This window comes from Salmo salar, chromosome ssa06 (assembly GCF_905237065.1).
Source record: "Salmo salar chromosome ssa06, Ssal_v3.1, whole genome shotgun sequence".
Lineage (NCBI taxonomy): Eukaryota > Metazoa > Chordata > Actinopteri > Salmoniformes > Salmonidae > Salmo > Salmo salar.
Window position 1 is genome coordinate 72,618,631 of NC_059447.1, and position 27,426 is coordinate 72,646,056.

Consider the following 27,426-nt stretch of genomic DNA (forward strand, 5'->3'; position numbering starts at 1 on the left):
GGAGGAAGAGAGAGAATTAGAGGGAGCATACTTAAATTCACACAGGACACCGGATAAGACAGGAGAAATACACCAGACATAACAGACTGACCCTAGCACCCCGACACAAACTATTGCAGCATAAATACTGGAGGCTGCGACAGAAGGGAACCCGAGGGGGGCGCCAAACCCGGAAAGGAACATAACGTCAGTGACTCAACCCACTCAAGTGTCGCACCCTTCCTAGGGACGGGATGGAAGAGAACCAGTTAGCCAGTGACTCAGCCCCCGTAATAGGTTTAGAGGCAGAGAATCCCGGTGGAGAGAGGGGAACCGGCCAAGCAGAGACAGCAAGGGTGGTTCTTTGCTCCAGTGCCTTTCCGTTCACCTTCACACTCCTGGGCCAGACTACACTCAATAATAGGACCTATTGAAGAGATGAGTCTTCAATAAAGACTTAAAGGTTGAGACCGAGTCTGCGTCTCTCACATGGATAGGCAGACCATTCCATAAAAATGGAGCTATATAGGAGAAAGCCCTGCCTCCAGCTGTTTGCTTAGAAATTCTAGGGACAATAAGGAGGCCTGTGTCTTGTGACCATAGCGTACATGTAGGTATGTTTTTTATTAAATTTTTTATTTAACCTTTATTTATCTAGGCAAGTCAGTTAAGAACAAATTCTTATTTACAATGACGTTCTACCAAAACGCAAAAGGCGTCCTGCGGGGACGGTGGCTGGGATTAAAATAAATAAATAAATACAATATAAATATAGGACAAAACACACATCACGACAAGAGAGACAGCACAGCACTACATAAAGAGAGACCTACGACAACAACATAGCAAGGCAGCAACACATGACAGCACAGCATGGCAGCAACACATGACAACACAGCATGGTTGCAACGCAACATGATAACAACATGAAGCAACACAACATGGTAGCAGCACAAAACATGGTACAAACATTATTGGGCACAGACAACAGCACAAAGGGCAAGAAGGTAGAGACAACAAAGCAGCCACAACTGTCAGTAAGAGTGTCCATGATTGAGTCTTTGAATTAAGAGATTGAGATAAACCTGTCCAGTTTGAGTGTTTCTTACTACAGCTCGTTCCAGTCGCTAGCTTCAGCGAACTGAAAAGCAGAGCAACCCAGGGATCTGCGTGCTTTGGGGACCTTTAACAGAATGTGACTGGCAGAACATCTAGCCGCTCGAGAGCACCCTTACCTCCCGATCTATAAATGATGTCTCCGTAATCTAGCATGGGTAGGATTGTCATCTGAATCAGGGTTATTTTGGCAGCTGGGGTGAAAGAGAAGCGATTACGATAGAGGAAACCGAGTCTATATTTAACTTCAGCCTGCAGCTTTGATATGTGCTGAGAGAAGGACAGTGTATCGTCTAGCCACACTCCCAAGTACTTGTATGAGGTGACAACTCCATTGTGTCCTCCTCCCAGAGTGCTAAGAGCCTTGGCGTGACCCTGGACAACACCCTGTCGTTCTCCGCTAACATCAAGGTGGTGACCCGATCCTGTAGGTTCATCCTCTACAACATTCGCAAAGTACGACCCTGCCTTACACAGGAAGCGGCGCAGGTCCTAATCCAGGCACTTGTCATCTCCCGTCTGGATTACTGCAACTCGCTGTTGGCGGGGCTCCCTGCCTGTGCCATTAAACCCCTACAACTCATCCAGAACGCCGCAGCCCGTCTGGTGTTCAACCTTCCCAAGTTCTCTCACGTCACCCCGCTCCTCCACACACTCCACTGGCTTCCAGTTGAAACTCGCATCTGCTACAAGACCATGGTGCTTGCCTACGGAGCTGTGAGGGGAACGGCACCTCCGTACCTTCAGGCTCTGATCAGTCCCTACACCCAAAGAAGGGCACTGCGTTCATCCACCTCAGGCCTGCTCGCCTCCCTACCTCTGCGGAAGCACAGTTCCCGCTCAGCCCAGTCAAAACTGTTCGCTGCTCTGGCACCCCAATGGTGGAACAAGCTCCCTCATGACGCCAGGACAGCGGAGTCAATCACCACCTTCCGGAGACACCTGAAACCCCACCTCTTTAAGGAATACCTGGGATAGGATTAAGTAATCCTTCTAACCCTCCCCCCCACCCTCCCCCCCCAAAAAAAACATATAGATGTACTATTGTAAAGTGGTTGTTCCACTGGATATCATAAGGTGAATGCACCAATTTGTAAGTCGCTCTGGATAAGAGCGTCTGCTAAATGACGTAAATGTAAATATAACTACCTCAAGCTCTAAACCCTCAGAGGTAGCAATCATACCTGTGGGGAGAGGGGCATTCTTCTTACCAAACCACATGACCTTTGCTTTGGAGTTGTTCAGAACAAGGTTCAGGGTAGAGAAAGCTTGTTGGACACTAAGAAAGCTTTGTTGAAGAGCATTTAACACAAATTCCGCAGAGGGACCAGCTGAGTATACTGTATCATCTGCATATAAATTAATGTGAGAGCTTCCTACTGCCTGAGCTATGTTGTTGATGTAAATTGAGAAGAGGGTGGGGTCTAGGATTGAGCCTTGGGGTACTCCCTTGGTGACAGGCAGTGGCTGAGACAGCAGGTTTTCTGACTTTTTACACTGCACTCTTTGAGAGAGGTAGTTAGCAGACCAGGCAAAATACCCCTCAGAGACACCAATACTCCTTAGCCGGCCCACAAGAATGGAATGGTCTACTGTATCAAAAGCTTTGGCCAAGTCAATAAAAATAGCAGCACAACATTGCTTAGAATCAAGGGCAATGGTGACATCATTGAGGACCTTTAAGGTTGCAGTGACACATCCATAACCTGAGCGGAAACCAGATTGCGTACCAGAGAGAATACTATAGACATCAAGAAAGATAGTCAGTTGATTATTGACAAGTTTTTCAAACACTTTTGATAAACAGGGCAAAATAGAAATAGGCCTATAACAGTTAGGATCAGCTCGATCTCCCCCTTTAAAAAAAGGATGAACCGTGGTTGCCTTCCAAGCAATGGGAACCTCCCCAGAAAGGAGAGACAGGTTAAAAAGGTTAGAGATAGGCTTGAATGATAGGGGCAGCAACGTTAAAGAAGAAAGAGTCTAAACCATCTGACCCAGATGTTTTTTGGGGGTCAGGTTTTTGGAACTCCTTTAGCACCTCAGACTCAGTGACTGCCTGCAGGGAGAAACTTTGTAGCGGGGCAGGGGAAAAAGAGGGAGAAGCATGGGGGATAGTCGCATTAGAAGGGGTGGGAGATGAGGAAATGTTGGACGGGCAAGGAGGCATGGCTGAGTCAAATAGCAATCCTGACTTAATGAAGTGGTGATTAAAGAGCTCAGCCATGTGCTTCTTGTCAGTAACAACCACATCATCAACTTTAAGGGACATGGACAGCTGTAAGGAGGAGGGTTTATTCTTCAGGTCTTTAACAGTTTTCCAGAACTTCTTGGGGTTAGACCCACAGAGAGAGATCTGCTCCTTAAAGTAACTAACTTTGGCCTTCCGGATAGCCTTAGTGCACGTATTTCTCATTTTTCTGAACGAGAGCGTCAGCCTGAATATGCGTGTGCCGAGCCTTTCACCAAATGCAATTCTTGAGGTGGAGTAACACTGCAAGATCACGGTCGAACCAGGGGTTGAACCTGTTTTTAATTCTCATTTTCTTTATGGGGTCGTGTTTGTTAACAACACCATTGAAAACATCAAGAAAGAAGGTCCAAGCATCTTCAAGCTGATTCTATACCATTTTACAGAGGCCAGTTCATGAAGGAAGGCTTGCTCATTAAAGTTTTTTAGCAAGTGTCTATAACAATTCAGGACAGGTCGTTTCACTGAGCAGCCATTACTAACACAGGCTGTAAAACAGTGATCACTAAGGTCATTACAGAAAACACCAGACTGATACCTATCAGGATTATTTGTGAGGATAACATCAAGGAGAGTAGCCTTTTCTGGGTGTTTGGAGTCATACCTGATGGGACTGGTAATCATCTGAGAGATATTTAGGGAGTCTCATTGCTTTAGGACTTGATCAGGTGGTTTAAGCTTGTCCCAGTTTAGGTCACCTAGCAGGACAAATTCAGACTTAGTGTAAGGGGCCAGGAGAGAGCTTAGGGCATGTAGGGTACAGGCCGGTGCTGATGAAGGACAGTAACACCCAGCAACAGTCAACAAAGAGCTATTTGAAAGTTTAATGCTTAAAACCAGCAAATCAAATTGTTTGGGGAGAGACTTGGTGGAGACAACCGAGCACTGAAGGTGTTCCTTGGTAAAGATTGCCACTCCCCCACCTTTGGAAGATCTGTCTTGCCGAAAAAGGTTATAACCAGAAAGGTTAACATCAGTACTCAAACACTCTTCCTTAACCACGTCTCAGTAATAACCAACACATCTGGATTGGAACTGTGAACCTACACTTTCAATTGATCCATTTTAGGTAATAAGCTTCTAGTGTTAACGTGCAGAAAACCCAGGCTTTTACGAGAGCAGAAATCAGTGCAGCAGATATCAGAGCACAAGTCAGAATTGGGGCTAGAAACGGTAGATGGGCCAGGGTGTACATGCACATTTCCAGATATCATCAACAGTAATACAGTGTATGGCAGGACCAAGTCGGAGAGATAGGTAGAAGCAAGCCCATGTAATGCTTTGTAGGTTAGCAGTAAAACCTTGAAATCAGCCCTAGCCTGGAGTATTGGAGTATATTACTGGAGTAATATGATCACATTTTGGGGTTCTAGTCAAGATTCTAGCAGCCGTTTTTAGCCTTAACTGAAGTTTATTTCATGCTTTATCCGGGTAGCCGGAAAGTAGAGCATTGCAGTAGTCTAATCTAGAAGTGACATATGCATGGATTCACTTTTCTGCGTCGTTTTTGGACAGAAAGTTTCAGATTTTTGCAATGTTACGAAGATGGAAAAAAGCTGTCCTTGAAATAGTCTTGATATGTTCGTCAAAAGAGAGATCAGGGTCCAGACTAACTCTGAGGTCCATCAAGATTAATTGTCAGATCCAACAGAAGATCTCTTTGTTTCTTGGGACCTAGAACTAGCATCTCTGTTTTGTCTGAGTTTAAAAGTAAAACATTTGCTGCCATCTACTTCCTTATGTCTGAAACACAGGCTTCCAGGGAGGGCAATTTCGGGGCTTCACCATGTTTCATCGAAATGTACAGCTGTGTATCATCCGCATAGCATTGAAAGTTAACATTATGTTTCCGAATGACATCACCAAGAGGTAAACTATATAGTGAAAACTATAGTGCCCCTAAAACGGAACCTTGAGGAACACCGAAACTTACAGTTGATTTGTTAGAGGACAAACCATCCACAGAGACAAACTGATATCTTTCCGACAGATAAGATCTAAACCAAGCCAGAACTTGTCCGTGTTGACCAATTTGGGTTTCCAATCTCTCCAAAAGAATGGAGAGATACCTGTCTTGTGCCTAACAAGGGTGTTCTGTAGTAGGGCAAATCCTGTCCAGGAAAATTGTGTTTTCTCTCTTTTACTCTCCACCCCCTTCCCTCTCTGTCTTTCTCTATCTCTCACCTCTGCTTAGTGCTAAGTCACACATAACAGGATATTAAAGAGGAAACTGGTACAGGAACTCTACTCCTGGCTCCATATGCAAACAGTGACCTTCATATTATTGACTTAATTAACACCATCAGAAGTTAAGTCCATAACCCATTAAGAAACCAAACTGATAAATTATACTGGACCAGAGTTGTCTCTCACTCACTCTTCTCTCTCTCTCTCTGTCTTTCACATACACACATTCCTTTTTTTTGTTGTCAAACACTCAGTTCAGTGTCCATTGTATCCTACTCTCTCAAACTAACAGGATACGTGGCCAGTTCCCAGGGCCTGCTTACTTTGCAGAAAATGCCAGTGCGAGAGAAAGTGTGTGTATTTGTGAATGTGTGCATATGCATTCTTCTTTGAGGGTGTATATGTGTGTTTGGAGAGCATGTTTTGTGTGTGACTGGGCAAGTGTTATTATTCTTCACTCTGATCAGAAGTGGCCCTCGAGGCTGCCGTTGTTTTCCTACAACCAGAGAGCGAGGTTACGGGAAAGGCCAGGCATTTTGGACTCTGAGTACTAGGTCCTTTCCATCTTTCCATCAAAAACAGTCTAACGCCCTGCACTTAGTGTGCAGTGGACATGGATGGTCGAGAGCCACATGGTTGTTCTATTTCAGTCCATCTCTTATTTATGACCCCAGATGCCCTTTACAGAAGAGGGGGAATCTATCAGTCAGTCTTGTTAGTTACTCGATGACTAAGCTCATCCCCCTGCTGAATCTCTATTCGAGCCTGGGGATGAGGTTACTTGATGACCAATCAACTCACTGTGAACACTATTTATTATAGACCAAGGAATCATCAACTAGATTCAGCTGCGGGCACATTCTATCCTGAGCTGATGGTCAGGGGGCCGGAACATAATTACAAATCATTTGTGGACTGCAAATTGACCGTAAGAAGGCCAAACAGATCTATTATGTTTGACTGAAACATAATCATTTCAAACCTTATTTACATTTGTATACCATCACATACATTGAGTGTACAAAACATCATGAACACCTGCTCTTTCCATGACCAGGTGAATCCAGGTAAAAGGTATGATCCCTTTTTGATGTCACTTGTTAAATCCACTTCAATCTGTGTAGATGAAGGAGAGGAGAGAGGTTAAATAAGTATTTTTAAGCCTTGAGACAATTGAGACATGAATTGTGTAGGTGTGCCATTTAGAGGGTGAATGGACAAGACAAAAGATTTAAGCGCCTTTGAACAGAGTATGGACTTTTCTGGTGGACCTTTCACGCTCAACAGTTTCCTGTGTGTATCAAGAATGGTCCACCACCAAAAGGACATCCAGACTACTTGACACAACTGTCGGAAGCATTGGCGTCAACATGAGCCAACATCCCTGTGGAACACTTTCAACACCTTGTAGAGTCCATGCCCGATGAATTGAGGCTGTTCCGAGGGCAAGGGGGTCCTAATGGGGGGTCCTAATGTTTAATATACTCAGTCTATTATCTCTATATTATGTGTGGGAATACTTTGGAACGTATTTCCTAAATTGGAATCACTTGGAGCTGGTGTTTTTACAGTCTTTTATGTCCAACAATGGGCCGCCAGTTGGGGAACCCTGTTATAGACTGACAGGGAATTTGTCTTGTGAAATCATTCAAGCCGGAGTGCTTCACATTAGTTGCTCTGTAGATATTGTCAGTGATTTAAACAGACATATATATATATATATATATATATATATACTGAACAAAAATATAAATGCATCATGCAACAATTTCAAAGATTTTGCTGAGTTACAGTTCATATACGGAAATTAGTCAATTTAAATAAATTCCTTAGACCCTAATCTATGGATTTCACATGACTGGGCAGGGGAGCAGCCATGGGTGGACCTGGTAGGGCATAGGCCCACCCAACTAGGAGCCAGGTCAACCGACTGGGAAGCCAGGCCCACCCAATCAGAATGAGATTTTCCCCACAAAAGGGCTTTATTACAGACAGAAATACTCCTCCAGCATTTTGCTTTTATATTCTTTTTCAGTGTATATATATATAAAACAAATGTTTAAGCCTTACTGTAGGTTGAAAGACGGGTGCCAACAGTCCAGCGACTGTGTTTTGGGACTTTCACACACCCACAACAACATGCCTGGCCCTGGCAGAATACAGACATTACTCTGGCCTCCCACTCTGGCTGCTACCGACACCACTCTGCTTTGTCCACTGGTCATGAGTTAGAGCAGGAGGGGGAGGGAGAGAAAGAAAGTGATAGAGGGAGGTGAGAGAATGGAAAGGGAAATGGGGTAAGGGAGTTGAGAGAGTGAAAAGGGGGAGAAAATAAGAGAATGTATGGGAGTGGGTGAGTCTGGTGGGGGAGAGAAATGAAATGATAGAGAGATGGGAGGGAGAGCTAGACAAAGGCCAGGGCTCATCTGAGCTAACTTGATTTCTGCTCCCAGTGCTAGTCGATAATCTAATAGAACAGTATGAGACAAACCACTGGATTCAGTACTGCTCTCTCTGACCCGCTCTCTGTGCGGTGCGATGCAGTGAGCTCCAAATCACACAGAAAATACCAGAACCCAGTGATGGCAGATATATAGAAGTGAATCAAATGGACGGTAAAAACAATGAGTGCTAGCTGAACTCTTCTCCCATGACTCAGGGCCCTGTACAGCCAGTTCAGGTCGGGGTAGAGACCAGGCCGGCCACGTCTGCCTTTTTAACTTTTACAATTTAGGTTTTAATTTCAATTGAACCCTGGAAAAGCAGACCCCCGCCCTAGGGATACAAATATGACCACACACACACCTGCAGCTTAAGGACCAGAGTTGGGGTCGATTAATGGTTGGACCACAGAGTGTTTTGGTGTCTGGGGAGTGGCTGAGGACTGAGGTCATTACATGGGTAATGTCTGAGACTAAGACAAAGCCTCCCTGTGTGTCTGTTTGCTGGGTATGACGACAATGACACAAAACCATGGTCAAATGTTAAGATGAGGCTCTCTCCCTGGGATAACTAATCATTCTGAACTTGACATGACTCTGTAAAAGTGTTTTTTATAGCTCAAATTGTAGTCACAGTACGAAGACACACACCTTGCTGATTTGCTGGCACTGGATTAGGCAGAGCTCTTGGCTTCTCCAGCCCCTACGGCCAGAGCCCAGCCCATAACATAGCAGGTGATTACTGTATGGAAATTCCCAGTCAGTCTAGGATCACTCCTAACGAATGTCTGCCAGCGTCATCATTCGTCCCATCAGTGAATCCGCTTTTCCACCATTTTATCTCGTGTCGATAGAGAATGAGAGAAGGAGCACTGTGCGTGTGTGCGCATGTGTATAAGTCAATGGTGTGTATACAGTCGTGAAAAAGTAAGTACACCCCCTGGAAAGTTGTCTTTTTTTGTAAATATTTGGACAGATGGATATGTAGTCTTCACTTCAACACTATTGACAGATAAAGGTAACCTAATTTAACCAATGAAACATTATACTTTGCAATCATTTATTCATAAAAAATCAACAGAAATGCAATTCCATAGTGTGGAAAAAATAAGTACACCCCTAGCTTCAATAGCTGGTGTTTCCCCCTTTGGCTGAAATAACTTAATGTAGCCGTTTCTTGTAACTGTCTATCAGTCTCTTATATCGACTGAGAAATGTTTTCCCATTCTTTACAGTACTGCGTCAACGGTGTCATGTTCGAGGGATTTCTTGCATGCAAGGCCAACTTCAAGTTCCCCGACAGTATTTGGACAGGATTGAGATCTTGGCTTTGACTCAGCCATTCCATAACCCTCCATTTCTTATTTTTGAGCCATTCGGTTGTAGCTTTGCTTTTGTGTGTTTTGGATCAAATTTCCTGTTGCAAGGATCCATGTTCGGTTCAGCTTTTTGACAGATGGCCTCACATTCTCCTCAAGAATTCTCTGGTACAATATGGAATTCATGGTTGACTAAATGATGGCAAGTTGGCCAGGCCATCAGGCAGCAAAGCAGCCATAAACCATAATGCCACCGCCTCCATGCTTTAGGGTTGGTATGAGGTTCTTCTGTTCAAAGGCAGTGTTTCGTTTTTGCCAAAGATGGCGTCTGGCATTGCGGGCAAACAACTCCACCTTTGACTCATCTGTCCAGAGCACAATGTTACAGTAGTTTTGGTCTTTACCCAGGTGTTGTCTGGCAAACGTCAGTCTTGACATTCTTTTTTGAGAGCAGAGGCTTCTTCCTTCCTGACCTCCCATGTTGGCCAGGTTTGTGCAGTCTCTTTCTGACATTTGACTCATGCACTTCGACACTGATTATGGCAAGAGGTCTGTAGATCCCTTAATGTTACCTTGGGGTTCTTAGAGACTTCTATGAGCATCTTTCGTCAGAATTTGGTGGGACGATCTGTCCTAGGTAGATTGCCAGTGGTCTGGAGTTTTCTCCATTTGTAGATGATCCGTCGGACAGAGGAATGATGTACTTTGATTGGTTGTAAATGGATTAGTAACCCTTCCCAGACTCACTGGCATCAATAATGTTTCTTCTGAGGGCCTTGGAGGTATTTTCATCTTGGCATGATGTGTTACCACACAGCGATATGGTTAAGACTAAACCAGACCAAGTTTCTAATTTCAAAAACAAACAAAAATAATTTCACCTTTATTTAACCAGGTAGGCTAGTTGAGAACAAGTTCTCATTTACAACTGTGACCTGGCCAAGATAAAGCAAAGCAGTGTGACACAGACAACACAGTTACACATGGAATAACATGGAATAAACAATAAACAAGTCAATGACACAGTAGAAAAAAAGAAAGTCTATATACAGTGTGTGCAAAAGGCATGAGGAGGTAGGCAATAAATAGGCCATAGTAGCAAAGAATTACAATTTAGCAGGTTAACACTGCAGTGATAGATGAGCAGATGATGATGTGCAAGGAGAGATACTGGTGTGCAAAAGAGCAGAAAAGTACATAAAAACAGTATGGGGATGAGGTAGGTAGATTGAGTGGGCTATGTACAGCTGCAGCGATCGGTTAGCTGCTCAGATAGCTGATGTTTAAAGTTAGTGAGGGAAATATAAGACTCTAGCTTCAGCGATTTTTGCAATTTGTTACAGTCACTGGCAGCAGAGAACTGGAAGGAAAGGCGGCCAAATTAGGTGTTGGCTTTGGGGATGACCAGTGAGATATACCTGCTGGAACGTGTGCTACGGGTGGGTGTTGTTATCGTGACCAGTGAGCTGAGATAAAGCGGGGCTGGGAGGCTGGACCCAAGGTACTCTAATGACTTCCTAATCATTTGCACCTGTTTTGGTGCACCTGATTCTAATTCTAGCCATTTTAGGTGATGGTAAAGCTACGGGTGTACACATTTTCTCTGCTTAAGAAAATTGCATTTTGTTTATTTTAATTGCATAACATTTTCAAAGTACATTTTTTTGTGTTATTTGTTAAATTGGGTTACCTTTATCAATAAATGTGTTTGGAATTTAGCTCAAGTATCCAAATATGTTTGTCCATATACCACTTTCTTTTTCACATGACTCTATATACTGTTAACAGAGTGTACAGTTTTGTGTGTGCTTGTTTTGGAGGATAGACTTGGTTCACTCGACCTTCCTCTATGGGGGTTCTAAGTCCTCTTGCACATCGCATATATGGTGTCCCCTGAGTTTTGAGGCCACTGTGAATGGAAACAAAGACAAAGCTCATCTCAAGTCTCCTTAGTCTACATTCCCAACTCCAGCCTGTCTCACATTCAGAGTTAGTCTGTGTGCTAGTCTGTTTCTGCTATTTCCAATCCTTATGGAGGACTGGCACCCAAGCCAACTGCACTGCACCACCTCAGTATTCCTGTGGTCAGAAAAACATAGATGCTCCTTCGTGCTGCTGTTGGTCAGCAGTCTGTTGACATAAGCTTTCTCAAACAGAACAGACAGCATGGGTTGACTTTCAGATAAGGAAGCCAGCCGTATGATGCTTATATTGGGTATTATCAAGCTGTTCATACCCTACACAGTAGGCCTTATGGTGTCAATAGGTTTCATAACAGACTTGTCTAGGCAAGGTTTGATACTGGAGAACAATAGGGGAATGTCGGTTGTCTATTAATGTATTGTAAAGAAATACTGTAGTCTCTATGTCCCTAAATTAAATAAGTCATAATTTCACAACAAGCTGAAATAAATTACAAACTGTAGTAGGGCTGGAGGCCCTAAATTGACAGAAATGTAAATGGTGGCCTCTTCTTACCTCTAGTTTCCTATCCAGGAGAAACATCACCATCTAGTGGATATTGACTGTATGTGCCCATTAGGGCACAAAACATTGGACTGAAGTAGTCTGAGCAAATCTGGCTTTAATAGATGAATGAAAATCACAGGAATATTGAACATAAGAAAAAAAGGTTGAGGTAAAACAAAAGTCTGATGCTGTTATATAAGTGTTTATTAGACAAAAACGTGACAATTTTTGTGCATGTACAATGTGTATAACAAAACAAACATAACAAATAATAAAAAGTAACTTCAAATACAATAATATAATGGAAATAAAATATGTCCAAACGCATCACTTCAAAGTTCGCTAGAGAGAAAACTCTTGGATATAAATGTTTATTCTTCAAGGTGAGACATTCATTGGTCATAAATATCTGTTTAGAAAACACCTGACCATGCAGAAGCTGAAAACCACAATGGGGGATCCACAATGCTTTGCTTCTGTGGCTCCCGAAGCCAGTCCTGAAGGACCACTATGTATGCAGGCTTTCATCTACATCGCCAATTGGTCATCATTTGTATATAATCCAGTATGGTTTGAGATGAACCTGTACACAGAGGGGTCCTTCAGATCCAGCTCTGATACATGCTGTCCTAGCTATGTCTCCCAAGTAATGTCATCTTTCTTCAGGCTAGTGCAGAGTCTCTGGGTCTCTCTGAGCAGCTGGAGGTTCTCCTCCTGACTCACCCCAGCTCTCTTACCCCCCCGTGAGGTGGTCTTAACTGGGGAGGGGGGCAAGGGTCTCACCCCACCCCCCCCCTTAGCCCTGACATCCTCACTTGTCGCCCGCCGATGAGGTTTCTGGGGGTTCTGTTTAAGTTTGTCCACCTGAGTGGGGAGAGGAAACAGGGAGGTCATACAGTATTATTAGACATGTCAACAACAACAAAAAGTCGCTCCCCAGTAATCCTCCTCCCTACCCCTCCTGCAGATGCAGAACATCCCCTTCATTCCTCCCAACTCCCTCTCTGCAGTATTATGTACGTACAGTCTGCTGGTGTTTGCGGAGCTTGGTGATCTGAGATCCCTTCTCCTCCATCCTCTTGACCAGCAGCTCTAGCTCCCTCTCCAGGTCCTCCCTGGTATCCCGACACCGCGTCGCATCTATTTGACAAACCAGCTCTTGGTGCTCACTAAATTACACAGACAGAAATATTAAACACACTCAGTAATGTGTGTGTTTAATAATTAATGTTAACACACTATCAGCCCCCTCAAAAATCTGTCAGAAACTTGCATACACATTGTCCACAAACACACACTCTTAGCTAGTACTCACAAGCTCATCTGTCCCAGTTCGTCCTGCAGTGCCAGCAGTAGCTCAGACAGAGAGCCCAGAGCAGGACCTGCCGGTCCAGGGGGAGAGGTGGAGGTGGATGGGGCCCTATGGAGGGCTCTCTTGGCCCCAGCGGAGCCAGACCTGCGCAGGGAACGCACCCGCTCACACAGGTGGGGCTGGTGGTGCTTCATCATGTGGAGGACACTCTGCATGTTAGCGTGCACCGAGTGGCTGGGGCTTGTCGACTAAGAGAAAGATGGGGAGAGATGTGGAGCTCAGTCACAGAGGGATTCTCTCAACAAACCCAATAAATACTTGCAAAGTAAAATGCAGACGTACTGTTCCAGCTACGAAGGGCAGTTTATTTTGGGGGAAACATGGTGGTGCTGGGGCCTCTTGCCGCACCAAACTCGTTTTCTGGAGAGGAAATGTTCTGACATTGTTATGTAGCACAAAATAAAGTTCATTGCAGTGCGCGTCATTAAGTTGTGGTTATTGAATGTAGTACCCTGGAGACATTCTTGGACTTCTTCTTTGATTTAACCTCATCCGGGACTGCAGGACACAGGCAGAGGTTGGTCTCCAGCTCTCTCTGCAGCTGTTAAAGGATGTTTGGGCTTGATGAAAGTGGAACCTTGTGTGTTCGATCATCGGTCATGATGAAAAAAGTAACGTTCCCTATACTTCCAATGTATTTTTCCGCAAAAGGCAGGTAAACGCTATCGGATAATAAAATAAAGTTACAACCGTTTACCCTCCACTACACCACTGCTTGTGTATGTGTTATTACACTAACCTCATCTGCTTTCTCCTGCACAAGTTTCCGCTCGTGTTCCTCTTCCAGGAGTTTCTGTTCCAGCAGCTCAATTTTCCTCTGAGGACAACAGAGACAAGTTGAGAGATTAACTTTTGATTTACCACCACAGACTATGGTTAGTTACGCCTCATTCAACCAAAGCACCACTGGTTACCTCCGCCACAGACTGGGTCTTGGACAGTTTCAGACAGTCCCTCTCCAGTTTCTCCAGCTTTTCCAGCGGAGTGTGGGCATCAGAGCAGTTCTGGAGCCTCTGCTTCTGAAGGGACAACTCCAATGGATAAACAGACACGTGTTAATCTAGTCTGATGCAGCAACAATAACATGCAACATGTCTGCCTAGTTGATGAGGAACTGGTGAACAGAGGCCAGCTTATTCACATTCAGCTATATATATGGACAGTTGTGCTCTGGGTGTTCGTAAACTTAGAGCGTTGTCAGATTATCCATTCATAAACGCAGAGCGTTCAGAGCCACACTGGACGCTCTGGCCGAGGAGTAGAGTTGATCCGAGCAACGGCAGTCAAGGACCCAAGCTATCTGGCTTAAGTTGGCTAGTTTGCTAGCTATTTCTAGACACAAATGAGAGGACAACACAGTCTGACCATTGTACTCATCCTAGCTAACAGAGCTGGTTAGGCTGTTTTCATGTTATCTAGAGTGTTGGTGTCTAACTGTGCTCCTGACAACAATTGAATTAAGTTTTTTTGCCGACATTGACTGACACCAGCCATACTCAACAAGTGTTGCGCGTTTGTAAAATTCATCAGTTATTCTGCGCTCTGGCACACTCATATGAAAGTGCTCTGAAATCAGAGTAGATAGCCAGAGTGAGTTTATGAACACACCCTTAGTGGCATGTACCTGTTTCTCAGTCAGAGTGTTCTTGTCCTTCTCTGCATTCTCCACCATCTTCCTCATGTAGTCCAGCTGCTTCTCAAGGAGCTGACAGCGAGCTTCCGCAGACTGAAGCGGAGTGACCCGCTCTTAACACAGACAAAAAAACAGGAGTGAGAGATTAGACATGGTTCCTTATCACCATCAGCATCATTCTGAGTACACAGCAACAAGAGACACAGATATGGCAAATAGAAATCAAACCGGATGGACATCAGCAATAGATGGGAGAGGTTGAGGAAGGACAGGTGTAAAAACAAATAAAAGATAACTATTGTAAAATAGACTGTGTCCATAAAATGTATGTAGTGTGTATAATCTGGAAGTAGAGGCCTAAGCGTTGTTGTTCACTAGTTTACTCCAATTAGGGGAGGGGTGGTAGGGTTAGAAAGTAATAAAGGAAAATGGGGGATTGGAAGTGATGCAGACAATTACATTGATGGAAGCTACAATCTATCTGTAATATTAAAGCTGATCTACCCCCTTAAAAAATAAAAAAACAAGAGGCACAGAGAGTGAGTTGCAGATATACAGTGTATAGTCTCAAAGTCAAGTACCTTTCTTCCTGGAGCCGTCTGTTTCTGTAGTGTTGCATGGAGCGATGGAGCACTCATATCCATGGGCTGCCTGGGAGAACTGTTTGACGTTTTTCTCAGCCTGCTTCCTTTCCAGCTCCAGACGATGGATCTTCTCCTGGAGGGTCTTGAGAGCAGCAATGACTGCTACCGGGGAGAAAAACACTTACCGTTAGTAAACAAGCTACAGCCACATGCATAATAGTTAGACCAAGGACCTAGAACTGCAGACAGTCCCATAAGTAAAGGCATTTCATTGTCTACATTGTGCCTACCTTTGCTGCCAGCATTAGGCGTAGACCGATACACCTGCGGAGTGATGTTCTGCATGTTCATGGCCGTCTTGGTAAGGGGGGCAGGGGCTTCCCTCACATATGAAGGAGGTGAGAGCCTATCTGGAGGCCGGTAGTAGCTCCCTATGTAACTATTTTTGGAAGGGGAGTCCAGCAACTAGATAGAAAAGCAGCATGGTTGAATGACTTAGCAAAGACACCCGCATGAAGACCACCCAAAGAGTGCTAAACGTGCCCAGTCTTAGCAAGGTGGCAACGCAGCTGTTTTCAAAAAGGCAAACAAACTCTCCTGGAAACACATCGAACGTTCCATTGTTCCTTTTAGCAAGCTAGTTTTAGTAGCTAGCGTGACAATCATGACAAAGTCCCAAACAAAGATAATCGGTTGCAAACAGAAGCACTTGCATCGCTAGTTAGCTAACGTTAGTTACGAGGAAGGATAGCTTGCTAACGTTATGCGTTGACTAACTAACGTTAGCTAACCCAAAACATGTCTGGTGTTGTTTTGCTAACTTAGCTATGAAATTGTCTCACCTGATCTTGATAAGCCTCCATATGTAATGCTAGAAAAAAATACCCTCGAAATAAAATACAAATATATTACATGTATTATTTATCTGGTTCCGATTTGTTGACTTTGGATGGCTAAACTTCCAAACGATGACAGCAGGCAGTTCTTACAATTAACATTTCCCTCCTACACTCTTCCTTTTACCGCTCTCTGGTTCAGCCTGCGCAGTGTGTTCTCTGCGCACAGTTTATTCTAGGCACTATCCACTCAAAAGATTGTCTACTACAACAGATGTATGGATAAAATAATACTGTAATCCAGACCCAATATAATATATTAATCAAATGCGGTTGGGAACCGGAGCATAACTGAAATGTCTGAATTTATCAGTCTAACAAGAATTAAAAACCCCTCTGCCATGTGTTACAAAGTCTGAACCAATGATTCAATTGATTGAAGTGGCCCTTCAACCAATTTTATGCAAAATATTTGGCCATGGAGAATAATATGAGGAAAATGATATTTTCATACCATCAGAAAGCTGTCAAAGCTGGGAGGCAGGCAGGCAGCCTGTTTGCAGATGATGATGATGACGACGCAGATGAATGCGCAGATTTCTTCACATGCACACGTATGGGTTTTGAGAGCTGTGTGGTACGTTTATAAAGGAACGGAATAGCGTGTGCCTGTCTGGCACTAGCCACCTGGTGACAGTCTTGAATGGGCCAGCAGTTTGCCCACTTCCCACTGTGGTAATCTCCCCATCACAGACACCCTGGCTGGATGTTTAGTCCAAATGATGGAAAAACCTCAAAACGATGATGGCATTCTCTCCTTACTCTTGTGAATGGCACTATATTTTCATATATAAAAATACACATTTCTATATTCAAAGAGTTGTAATGGTGGCACTGTTGCAAATAGTATTTAAATGTCTTTGTGTCACCTGAGGTTTAGAATTGCTTGTCTCAACATCTGAGTGCACTTCTAAAATGTTGTTAATTTACATTTCTGATAAACAAGGAGAAGGGGGGGGGGCTCTGCGCAACAACAATCCCTATGTTTGCTGGGAAGTGTATTTTTTAATACCTCTTCATTCCCGTTTTTTATGTGGGTCCGATTGCTAAAATAATCAAACTCCCAAGTTTCCCATGTCATGGTTATGGGCACGCCTTACACCATACCTATTGGTGAAGATCTGCATAGATCCTCCTTCATTGTATTATGCAGTAGACCATTGGACATGAGTCTTTCCAATCAACTGTCAACTCACGTTGCTGCTCTGTATAATGAAATCTGCCTCCGCGTTTCAGTGCAGACTCAAGACGTCCTACGGCTGCAGGATCTGTGCAAAACAATGTGAATAAAGTAAGTATTTGTGAATGACACCCTTCGTTTGTAAGAGGTACTGAAAAATGAGGGTATATAACTGCCGTTATGCTATAGATATTTGTACAATATTCCTGTTTTGTAGCCAGCTAGCTACTGTTAAAAGGCTTAAGACCGAGAGAGCGAGAAAAGATTGAATGGGCATTTTGGCTAGCTAACCAAACCTGCCTTGTAAACCAGATGCCACACATTTATAAGTAGCTAACGAGACGACTAAAACAAAGTGCAATGGCTGTGGATACTGTCAGATCAGTGCCAAACATTTTGGAAGTACATAGGAAGCATGTTTTTATTTTTGCATGTTGAGCAACGTTCCTAGCTGCCAACGGACTGCAAAACGGCTAACTAGCGTTGTAGCTACAGCTAGCTTGTTGTTCTCAGCAGCAGTAATGTACAACTAAAGCGACTGGCTTTCTCAGTGTTCTCCGTACAGGTTGGAAGGGAAGAAAAGTTGTCTGCATTGTCCATTGATACGCCCACATGTTTATTTTTTTGTCCGTTCCCTTTCACTGGTCACACACACACAGAAGCATCTTGGCAATGCATACAATGTCCTTTTTTATCCAGTCAAAGTATTTTGTTTCTCATTTGCATTATCAATGCCAACTCTCTAGCTGCGTTTTTGAAGTTTTGACTGACATTGTTTTAGAATTTTCATAAATATTTGTGGTTGTACGGTCTATTGAATGCATTTTGGGGATGCTAAAGTAGGGTATACATAAAATATTTTAGCATCTGAGTATTTGACAGCAAACGGTTGGTATTTCATGCACTTCATATTATAGCCTGCCACGAGAAATCAAGAGAATCAGAATAAGATGGACATCCAGGATCAGGATGCCACAGCCAGATGGGAGGCTCTGGGCAGCCGTGACGCGAGATCCAGAGGCACAGCAATGGAGCACATCAGCCAGGAAGTGATGCGGAGAGTGGAGAGTATAGGGCCGATACCAGCCACCGTCCCCTCGCCTCTAGCTACTGCAGGGCACCCCACCAGCGACCTGAATGACATCCTGGCCCGTCTACTCATGCTGTCCAAGCGGTGCCCTTTCGATGACGTCAGAGAGCGATGTGTTTGGCTGCTGCAGAACGTTCAGGTAGGAGAACACTCATCGCGAGGTCGACAGATGTGGTGCTGTCTGATTTTACACGGCAGTGGCTGTACCACTACCACAGAGTTTCTAATCCCAGAGGTGCAACATTGTGAGCAGGGCTGGTCCTTGCTGTTCTGCCACCCTAGGCAGGACTCTAAAAAATGCAGAACTAGAATATCCCCAATAAGCTAAAATACATATTTTCCAGTAGTTGAAGTTAGGTTCAATTTAGGTTCTGAATGAAAGTTTAAAATGTCTACGTTTGGGCTGAATCAAGGCTGGTCAAGACTGGACAAAATCGGAGCCAAATTTAGACGTCTATGATTGGTTCAGATTTGGTCCGGACAAAAAAATTGATGTCTGTGGATGTGGAAATCAAGGCCGGTCCGGACTGCACCATAAAGACTTCCAAAAGGTGTCGGCTTTGGTCCGTGCTTACTGAGGTGCCTACAGTGTTGCCTGAAATATAATTTTATGAATGCCCATCTGTGTGGTAAGCCTACCATTTGTAAAACACAAAAAATAAGTCCAGACAGGACCAAAAAGACGTCGGCCATGTAGGCCCCCAATGTACTTTTATGAATGCCCGTCCATGTGGTAGGCCCACCATTTGTAAAACATGCGTTGCATTGGCTTTATTAATCCTGATTTCTGTGACTAATCTATCTATTTAAGCTCTGAATATCAACTACCCAATTTTGTCAGCAGGTATCGTGAGCCTATTTGTTATGTGTTTACACAGCGGGAAATGTATTACATTTTTTTCTCGCTATGATCAGCTTGTGAAAAATTGACGGATACAAACTTGAAACCACTAATAATGACAATGGGGTGAAACTCCTGGACAACAGTTGTGATTGTCCATTTTACTTTGACCTGTCCTGTTTTTAGGATATGTTTTGAACATGACAGCGCATTTTTTTCATTTGATTGGTTGCCATATAGGTTTGGCTATTTGACCGGTGAAACCTGCATGATGTAAAAAGTGTCCGTCTCATTACATTGTCATACATTTGATCTCCAGCCTGTGGGCTACAGAGAAGGCCACATACTCTTTCTACCATATCCTATATCTGCTACATGATTTATATTAGATTGTATTTTTGACGGAATGTTGGAGTGCCGCAGCAATGCGGAGAGCTACACGGATAGGCGTGCTGGGAATGGACAAGCAAAATATTTGGTGCCTTTGACAAAGTCGGCACTGCTTATCACAGGGCGGCATCAGTGCTCAACTAAAAAGACCATATGCAAGTGAGTGAGAGAAAATGTTTGTTGGAGGTGCGTCTTAGTCAGTTTAGCTCAGAAAATGCCGCCTTATGCGGCCGCCTAATCCTGCCTAATGAGTGGGATTTTTTGTTTAAAAATGACCCAAAGCTACAAACAAAACTGGGTCAGGGCATAGGGACACTTTGCCTTGTTAATCATCCTAAGGGTGTCTGACTACATAAATATTGTAATGTGTTGCATGCATTGGGAAATGGGCTGAACACTGCACTTTATAGAATAGGCCGTAAATGATTAGTAATTTAACCTGAGCTGGTGTACACAGCCTGTATCCTCTCCAGCTAAAAACATGATATGTCTATAACTAACAAACAATTAGAACAGCTCATGAGGATATGGCTCAGGATGTTATTCATAGAAAAAACCCTGTTAGGTTCCGGGTATAATTCATGTTTGTGTGTAGAAGTGTATATCTGGATGATAGAGTGAGTAAAAGCACGAGGGACACAGCATAGAGAAAGCGGCTTTGCGGTTTAACAGTGGGGGTACGCACCGAGGGTATGCACCACCGTCTGGTATTTCCAAATTATGTTAAGCTACAATTGTTGAGGTCTTGCCAAAGGTTGCGTTTATGAGTCCTGCACGTCTGCGGCTCCCTTAGACTCCCTGTGTTCTGGTCGTCCGTCCCCACACACATCCCCCGTTTAAGATGGGGGGGGGCTTTTCTAATTCTGCTGATATAAGAGAGCGTATTGGAGAGCACAGGGCAGGCAGGTAGATCAGTCTAATCACACAGGCAGTCCCCTTCCAACAATAGTCTCAAATGTGAGGATTTCCTGCTTGGTGAGAAGAATGCTTCTATAATACCCCTGTACTTAATCCAGGGATTATATCAGTGATGTATAGCTACATGCTCTCACAGTAAGGTACTGTAGGTTCAGAAGGGTCTTTTTTAAATTACGTAGCTTCCTTTCAAGAATGAAATAGAATAATATATTGACGCCTGAGAGATTAATGTGTTTTGTAAATGTTGTTTTTATGTAGAAATATTCTAATTTACAGTGCATTTGGAAAGTATTAAGACCCCTTGACTTTTTCCACAGTTTGTTACAGCTTTCTAAAATGGATTAAATAAATATTTTTCCTAATCAATCTACACACTATCCCATAATACCAGCGAAATGTTTTTTTATTTATGCAAATGTATTAAAAATAAAGATAAATACCTTATGTACATAGTATTCAGTCCCTTTGCTTCGAGACTTGAAATTGAGCTCCGGTGCATCCGTTTTCGTTCGATCAGCCTTGATGTTTCTACAACTTGATTGGAGTCCACCTGTGATAAATTCAATTGATTGGACATGATTTACAAAGGCACACACCTGTCTATATAAGGTATCACAGTTGATAGTGCATGTCAGATCGAAAAACAAGCCATGAGTTCGAAGGAATTGTCCGTAGAGCTCTAAGACAGGATTGTGTCGAGGCACAGATCTGGGGAAGCGTACCAAAACATTTCTGCAGCATTGAAGGTCGCTTAAAAACACAATGGCCTCTATCATTCTTAAACGGAAGAAGTTTGGAACCACCAAGACGACTCCTAGAGCTGGACGCCTGGCCAAACTGAGGAATCGGGGGGGGGGGGAAACAGCCTTGGTCAGGGATGTGACTCTGAACTTGGTCACTCTGACAGAGCTCCAGAGTTCCTCTGTGGAGATGGGAGAACCTTCCAGAAGGACAACCATCTCTGCAGCACTCCACCAATCAGGCCTTTATGGTAGAGTGGCCAGACGGAAGCCACTCCTCAGTAAAAGGCACATGGCGTCACATTTGGAGTTTCCCAAAAGGCACCTAAAGACTCTCAGACCATGATAAACAAGATTCTCTGGTCTGATGAAACCAAGATTGAACCCTTTTGGCCTGAATGCCAAGCGTCACGTCTGGAGGAAACATGGCACCATCTCTACGGTGAAGCATGGTGGTGGCAGCATCATGCTGTGGGGATGTTTTTCAGTGGCAGGGACTGGGAGACTAGTCAGGATCGAGGGAAAGATGAACAGAGTAAAGTACAGAGATCCTTAATGAAACCCTGCTCCAGAGCGCTGAGGACCTCTGACTGTGGTGAAGGTTCACCTTCCAACAGGACAACAACCCTAAGCACACAGCCAAGACAACGCAGGAGTGGCTTCGGGACAAGTCTCAATGTCATTGAGTGGCCCGGACTTGAACCCGATCGAACATCTCTGGAGAGACCTGATAATAGCTGTGCAGCAATGCTCCCCATCCAGCCTGACTGAGCTCGAGAGGATCTGCAGAGAATGGGAGAAACTCTCCAAATACAGGTGTGCTAAGCTTCTAGCGTCATACTCAAGGCTGTAAGGCTGCCAAAGATGCTTCAACAAATGGGTCTGAATACTTAAGTAAATGATATATATATCTCAAAAAAATAAAGGGAACACTTAAACAACACAATGTAACTCCAAGTCAATCACACTTCTGTGAAATCAAACTGTCCACTTAGGAAGCAACACTGATTGACAATACATTTCACATGCTGTTGTGCAAATGGAATAGACAACAGGTGGAAATTATAGGCAATTAGCAAGACACCCCCAATAAAGGAGTGGTTCTGCAGGTGGGGACCACAGACCACTTCTCAGTTCCTATGCTTCCTGGCTGATGTTTTGGTCACTTTTGAATGCTGGTGGTGCTTTCACTCTAGTGGTAGCATGAGACGGAGTCTACAACCCACACAAGTGGCTCAGGTAGTGCAGGTCATCCAGGATGGCACATCAATGCGAGCTGTGTCTGTCAGCGTAGTGTCCAGAGCATGGAGGCGCTACCAGGAGACAGGCCAGTACATCAGGAGACGTGGAGGAGGCCGTAGAAGGGCAACAACCCAGCAGCAGGACCGCTATCTCCGCCTTTGTGCAAGGAGGACCAGGAGGAGCACTGCCAGAGCCCTGCAAAATGACCTCCAGCAGGCCACAAATGTGCATGTGTCTGCTCAAACGGTCAGAAACCGACTCCATGAGGGTGGTATGAGGGCCCGACGTCCATAGGTGGGGGTTGTGCTTACAGCCCAACACCGTGCAGGACGTTTGGCATTTGCCAGAGAACACCAAGATTGGCAAATTCGCCACTGGCGCCCTGTGCTCTTCACAGATGAAAGCAGGTTCACACTGAGCACGTGACAGAGTCTGGAGACGCCGTGGAGAACGTTGTGCTGCCTGCAACATCCTCCAGCATGACCGGTTTGGCGGTGGGTCAGTCATGGTGTGGGGTGGAATTTCTTTGGGGGGCCGCACAGCCCTCCATGTGCTCGCCAGAGGTAGCCTGACTGCCATTAGGTATCGAGATGAGATCCTCAGACCCCTTGTGAGACCATATGCTGGTGCGGTTGGCCCTGAATTCCTCGTAATGCATGACAATGCTAGTCCTCATGTGGATGGAGTGTCAGCAGTTCCTGCAAGAGGAAGGCACACACACTACTGAGCCTCATTCTGACTTGTTTTAAGGACATTACATCAAAGTTGGATCAGCCTGTAGTGTGGTTTTCCACTTTAATTTTGAGTGTGACTCCAAATCCAGACCTCTATGGGTTGATAAATTGGATTTCCTGTGATTTTTGTTGTCAGCACATTCAACTATGTAAAGAAAAAAGTATTTAATAAGATTATTTCATTCATTCAGATCTAGGATGTGTTATTTTAGTGTTCCCTTTTATTTTTTGAGCAGTGTCTATGTGTTTTTTATTTTTTAATTTATTTTTTATGTGTAATACATTTTCTAAACAGTTTGTTTTGTCATAGGGTAGTGTTTGTGTAGATCCATTTTAGAATAAGGCTGTAAAGTTACAAAATGTGGAAAAAGTCAACTGGTCTGAATACTTTCCAAATGCACTGTGTATGCAGCCTAACATACTATTTGCCAGTTGCAGAATTGCCTACGACCTAAAACAAGCAGCTGTCATGTGCTATGTTTTCCAAGGAGGCAGCCTCTGTGAATTTGTAGGACAGTGTGTTGTTGACAGTTGCAGGGAAGGGAGCGGTCTGGGGTTTTTCTGGTGTTGTGTTCCTCCAGTACTGGAGACTGCTGGGGGTGAAGGGTTAGGAGAGCATGCTGCGGGGGAGTAGGGGTGGGCAGGAGGGTCGAGTTCTCACAAGCTGGCTCTGTATAAGGGGTTCAGAGAGATCAACACTCGGAGGTCAGAACAGCTTACCCAGGCAGTTCATTAGACATGGTCAACGGAAGCAACATCGGTCAGAAGGTCATGCTGGTCTTGCTAAAGTGTTGTGCTTTCATTGGAGGTTCAGTCAATGCATGTAGGAGCGCAGCTTCTTTACACACACAGAGAGAGAAAATACAAAGTCTATGAAAGGCGCGGTCAGACTGATTAGCTCAGTGTGGTCACTGTGTTCCTTAGTGGATGAAGTGCCGTTCTTAACTAAAATGTAGATATAAATAGTCTATTTAGCAGATGCTCTTATCCAGAGCGACTTAGAGTAGTGAGAGCATACATTTTCATACTTTTCTTTCTGTTAGACAACACAGACGCTGTGTGGTGTTTCTCTCTGTGAGTTATGCTATGAAGCATTTGTTACCCCCTAACCCCCAACCTGAAATAGCGTTGCACATTTTGGGGAATATTCAGAGGTGGAAACCTTCCGTGGGAATTAACGGAAATATATGCAAATTAATATCAATACCATTTAAATGTAGATTTTTTTTTTTTTTTTTTTGCATTGGATATATTTATCATATGAAGACAAACAAAAACCTTTTACCTCATAAGTAGACAATTGCAAATTATTAAATCCTTCCAATAGAAAAAAACTTAGTTACGAATTGAACTTTAATTAAATGAGTTGAGTTGTCACATGGGATGATTTCACTGAACAACAAAAGAAAGGGAGTATTGAATGATCCATCGCATCTCGAATAGAAATAGAGGGACTTTTGTCAGTTTGCTTGTTGTGAGCGCTGAGGGAACTTTATGCACTTGGCCAGATGATTCTGCATCTTTGTTGTATTCTTCACATATGATTTGGCACAGTATTTGCAAATGTACACAGCTTTTCCTTCTACATTAGCTGCAGTGAAATGTCTCCACACATTAGATAGTGCCTGTGGCATTTTCCTGTAAAGATTTTTTTTTATATATAAATAAATAATACAATTCCATGTACAGATAAATAGTTAAGCAGTTAGATTAAACAACTCTTTTGTAAGATAAATGTTTTAAAATTAAACATGTATGGAAACAGGTGAATTAACACTCAGTTAGCAGGCTCAAGCATGCTAAAACCCACATGGTAGCAAAAAGTAACTAGCAGAAATGAACAAGTTAGAAATGATTTAAACACTCTTTGCTGTAGGCTACTATTTACTAGTTAACAAAAAGAATGTATCTCATATAAAATATATTTACCCCACCCAGTATTGTAATCAAAACTTACCAGAAAGCATGTAGTCCTTGGCTCAGACAGTGTAGTAGTGTGGGCTCAATAGCATCTCATTCGTGTGCAAGATCTTGAGTATCAGCTGTACATGTGATGGAAGAATGCACTGTGCATGCAGAGGTTTGCAATTCTATTGAATTAGGGATAGTTTAACCAAAATATGCCACAAGATCTAGAATTGCCTTGTGTATCCCACAAAAAATGTTCACTTTTAAAAGCAAACTTTTTTTTTTTTGATGAATTAAGCAAAATTCGCCAAATTCCCGGGCTTAACTTCCCATGAGAAATTCCCTGAAAAATGATGGAAATTTACCAGAAAGTTTCTGACCCTTTGCAACCCTAACCTGACTAAGAAACAACTACTGAAAGACCGATCATCCTTGTTCCTTGTATCTGCTTGAGCTTCTTAACAAACAGCTGGTAGACATTTTGGATTTGATCAAAAAAAGCCAGACTTGTTGACACAAGATTGTAAAAACGACACTGTAATTCATAGTATCCTGTCCTACCATGCTAGTATTGGGGCGGCAGGTAGCCTAGTGGTTAGAGCATTGGACGTGTAACCGAAAGGTTGCGAGTTCGAATCCCCGAGCTGATAAGGTACCAATCTGTCGTTCTGCCCCTGAATAAGGCAGGGCCGTCATTGAGAATAAGAATTTGTCCTTAACTGACTTGCCTAGTTAAAGGTAAAAGTAGGAAAAGCCTCGCCTTCTAGGCAATAGCACAGGTTGTTGCCAGTTAAGGGAGGAAGTGTCAGCTGTGACGCTTTACGTTTTTTACATTATTTAGCCAACTATGTTTCTTTAGCATGGCTCAGCAGCCGCGGTAATAAACACAAACCTGTGATTAATTAATGAAATGAAATGGCCTGGCCTAGTCTGCTGTGCTCTGTCTGGTGTCCCTCCACCCAGGAATAGAACCACAGCCAGGGGCTCAGGCAGTCAGGCCCGGCCCCTCTCCTTTCACATGAAAGGCGAAGGAGGCCCTACAGGCAGAAGACGATTACAACTTGTTTCCCCTTTTTGTTCTTGTTTTTCCTTTTTAAAGGTTAGAGTGGATTTTTAGGCTGATGCATTGTCTTTTTGTATGCTTTGAAAAGGGGTTAGGGGGAAGCTACTGCTATATACGACTGTTGCCTGATGAGTTTTGTTTGGCATGACATGGTGAGATTATTTCAGAGAATTGTTGTTTTTAGTGTACCGTCATGGTGGTAGGACGTTCTCCCCTGATCGTGTGTGTGTCATCCTGTATTTGCTTACTGTATCAATAGAGAGAAAAGAGAAGCCGGTGGTCTGGGACTCTGGGCAGATCTCCCGCAGGTCTCTATACTAACCTTTTATACTGGTGGGACTGGTGCTACTAACCTTTTATACTGGTGGGACTGGTGCTACTAACCTTTTTTTATACTGGTGCTACTAACCTTTTATACTGGTGGGGACTGGTGCTACTTACCTTTTTATACTGGTGGGACTGGTGCTACTAACCTTTTATACTGGTGCTACTAACCTTTTATACTGGTGGGACTGGTGCTACTAACCTTTTATACTGGTGGGACTGGTGCTACTAACCTTTTATACTGGTGGGACTGGTGCTACTAACCTTTTATACTGGTGGGACTGGTGCTACTAACCTTTTATACTGGTGGGACTGGTGCTACTTACCTTTTATACTGGTGGGACTGGTGCTACTAACCTTTTATACTGGTGCTACTAACCTTTTATACTGGTGGGGCTGGTGCTACTAACCTTTTATACTGGTGGGAATGGTGCTACTAACCTTTTATACTGGTGGGGCTGGTGCTACTAACCTTTTAGACTGGTGGGACTGGTGCTACTAACCTTTTTATACTGGTGGGACTGGTGCTACTAACCTTTTATACTGGTGCTACTAACCTTTTATACTGGTGGGACTGGTGCTACTAACCTTTTATACTGGTGGGACTGGTGCTACTAACCTTTTATACTGGTGCTACTAACCTTTTATACTGGTGGGGCTGGTGCTACTAACCTTTTAGACTGGTGCTAATAACCTTTTAGACTGGTGCTACTTACCTTTTATACTGGTGGGACTGGTGCTACTTACCT

General features: G+C 43.7%; 2 protein-coding genes across 7 annotated transcripts in view; one reads left to right on the forward strand and one right to left on the reverse strand.

Annotated features, from left to right (window-relative positions):
* Positions 1–11,948: 11,948 nt before the first annotated feature.
* Positions 11,949–16,826, reverse strand: cep57l1 (centrosomal protein 57, like 1). Of its 5 annotated transcripts, none has more exons than XM_045720959.1 (11): positions 16,702–16,826; positions 15,642–15,816; positions 15,349–15,513; positions 14,759–14,880; positions 14,049–14,165; positions 13,874–13,951; positions 13,586–13,675; positions 13,417–13,494; positions 13,078–13,322; positions 12,787–12,931; positions 11,949–12,626 (listed from the first exon to the last, which is right to left on the reverse strand). In XM_045720959.1, exons 1-11 carry the CDS (start codon positions 16,702–16,704, stop codon positions 12,396–12,398), a joined length of 1,449 nt encoding a protein of 482 aa, XP_045576915.1. In that variant the 5' UTR covers positions 16,705–16,826; the 3' UTR covers positions 11,949–12,395. The 5 variants fall into 5 exon arrangements, with proteins under 5 accessions (XP_045576915.1, XP_014060970.1, XP_014060969.1 ...); XM_014205495.2 differs by lacking the exon at positions 16,702–16,826 and adding an exon at positions 16,194–16,408 and having other exon boundaries at positions 15,349–15,510; XM_014205494.2 differs by lacking the exon at positions 16,702–16,826 and adding an exon at positions 16,194–16,408.
* Positions 16,827–17,450: 624 nt separating this feature from the next.
* Positions 17,451–27,426, forward strand: part of sesn1 (sestrin 1) — a 71,580-nt gene continuing 61,604 nt past the window's right edge. For both annotated transcript variants that reach the window (XM_045720960.1, XM_045720961.1), the window contains exons 1-2: positions 17,451–17,538; positions 18,345–18,656. In XM_045720960.1, the coding sequence (XP_045576916.1) occupies positions 18,378–18,656 (279 nt within the window). In that variant the 5' untranslated portion in view covers positions 17,451–17,538; positions 18,345–18,377. The remainder of the gene's footprint in view (positions 17,539–18,344; positions 18,657–27,426) is intronic.

What these genes read in the sequence shown, in the direction of transcription:
- cep57l1 (XM_014205494.2), bottom strand. Translation starts at nt 16,214, where the DNA reads ATGGAGGCTTATCAAGATCAG. An exon ending in TGCAGGAGAAAGCAGATGAG is followed by an intron (nt 13,676 to 13,873) that starts GTTAGTGTAATA and finishes ATCCTTTAACAG; the next exon opens with CTGCAGAGAGAGCTGGAGAC. An exon ending in TCCGCAAACACCAGCAGACT is followed by an intron (nt 12,627 to 12,786) that starts GTACGTACATAA and finishes CTCCCCACTCAG; the next exon opens with GTGGACAAACTTAAACAGAA.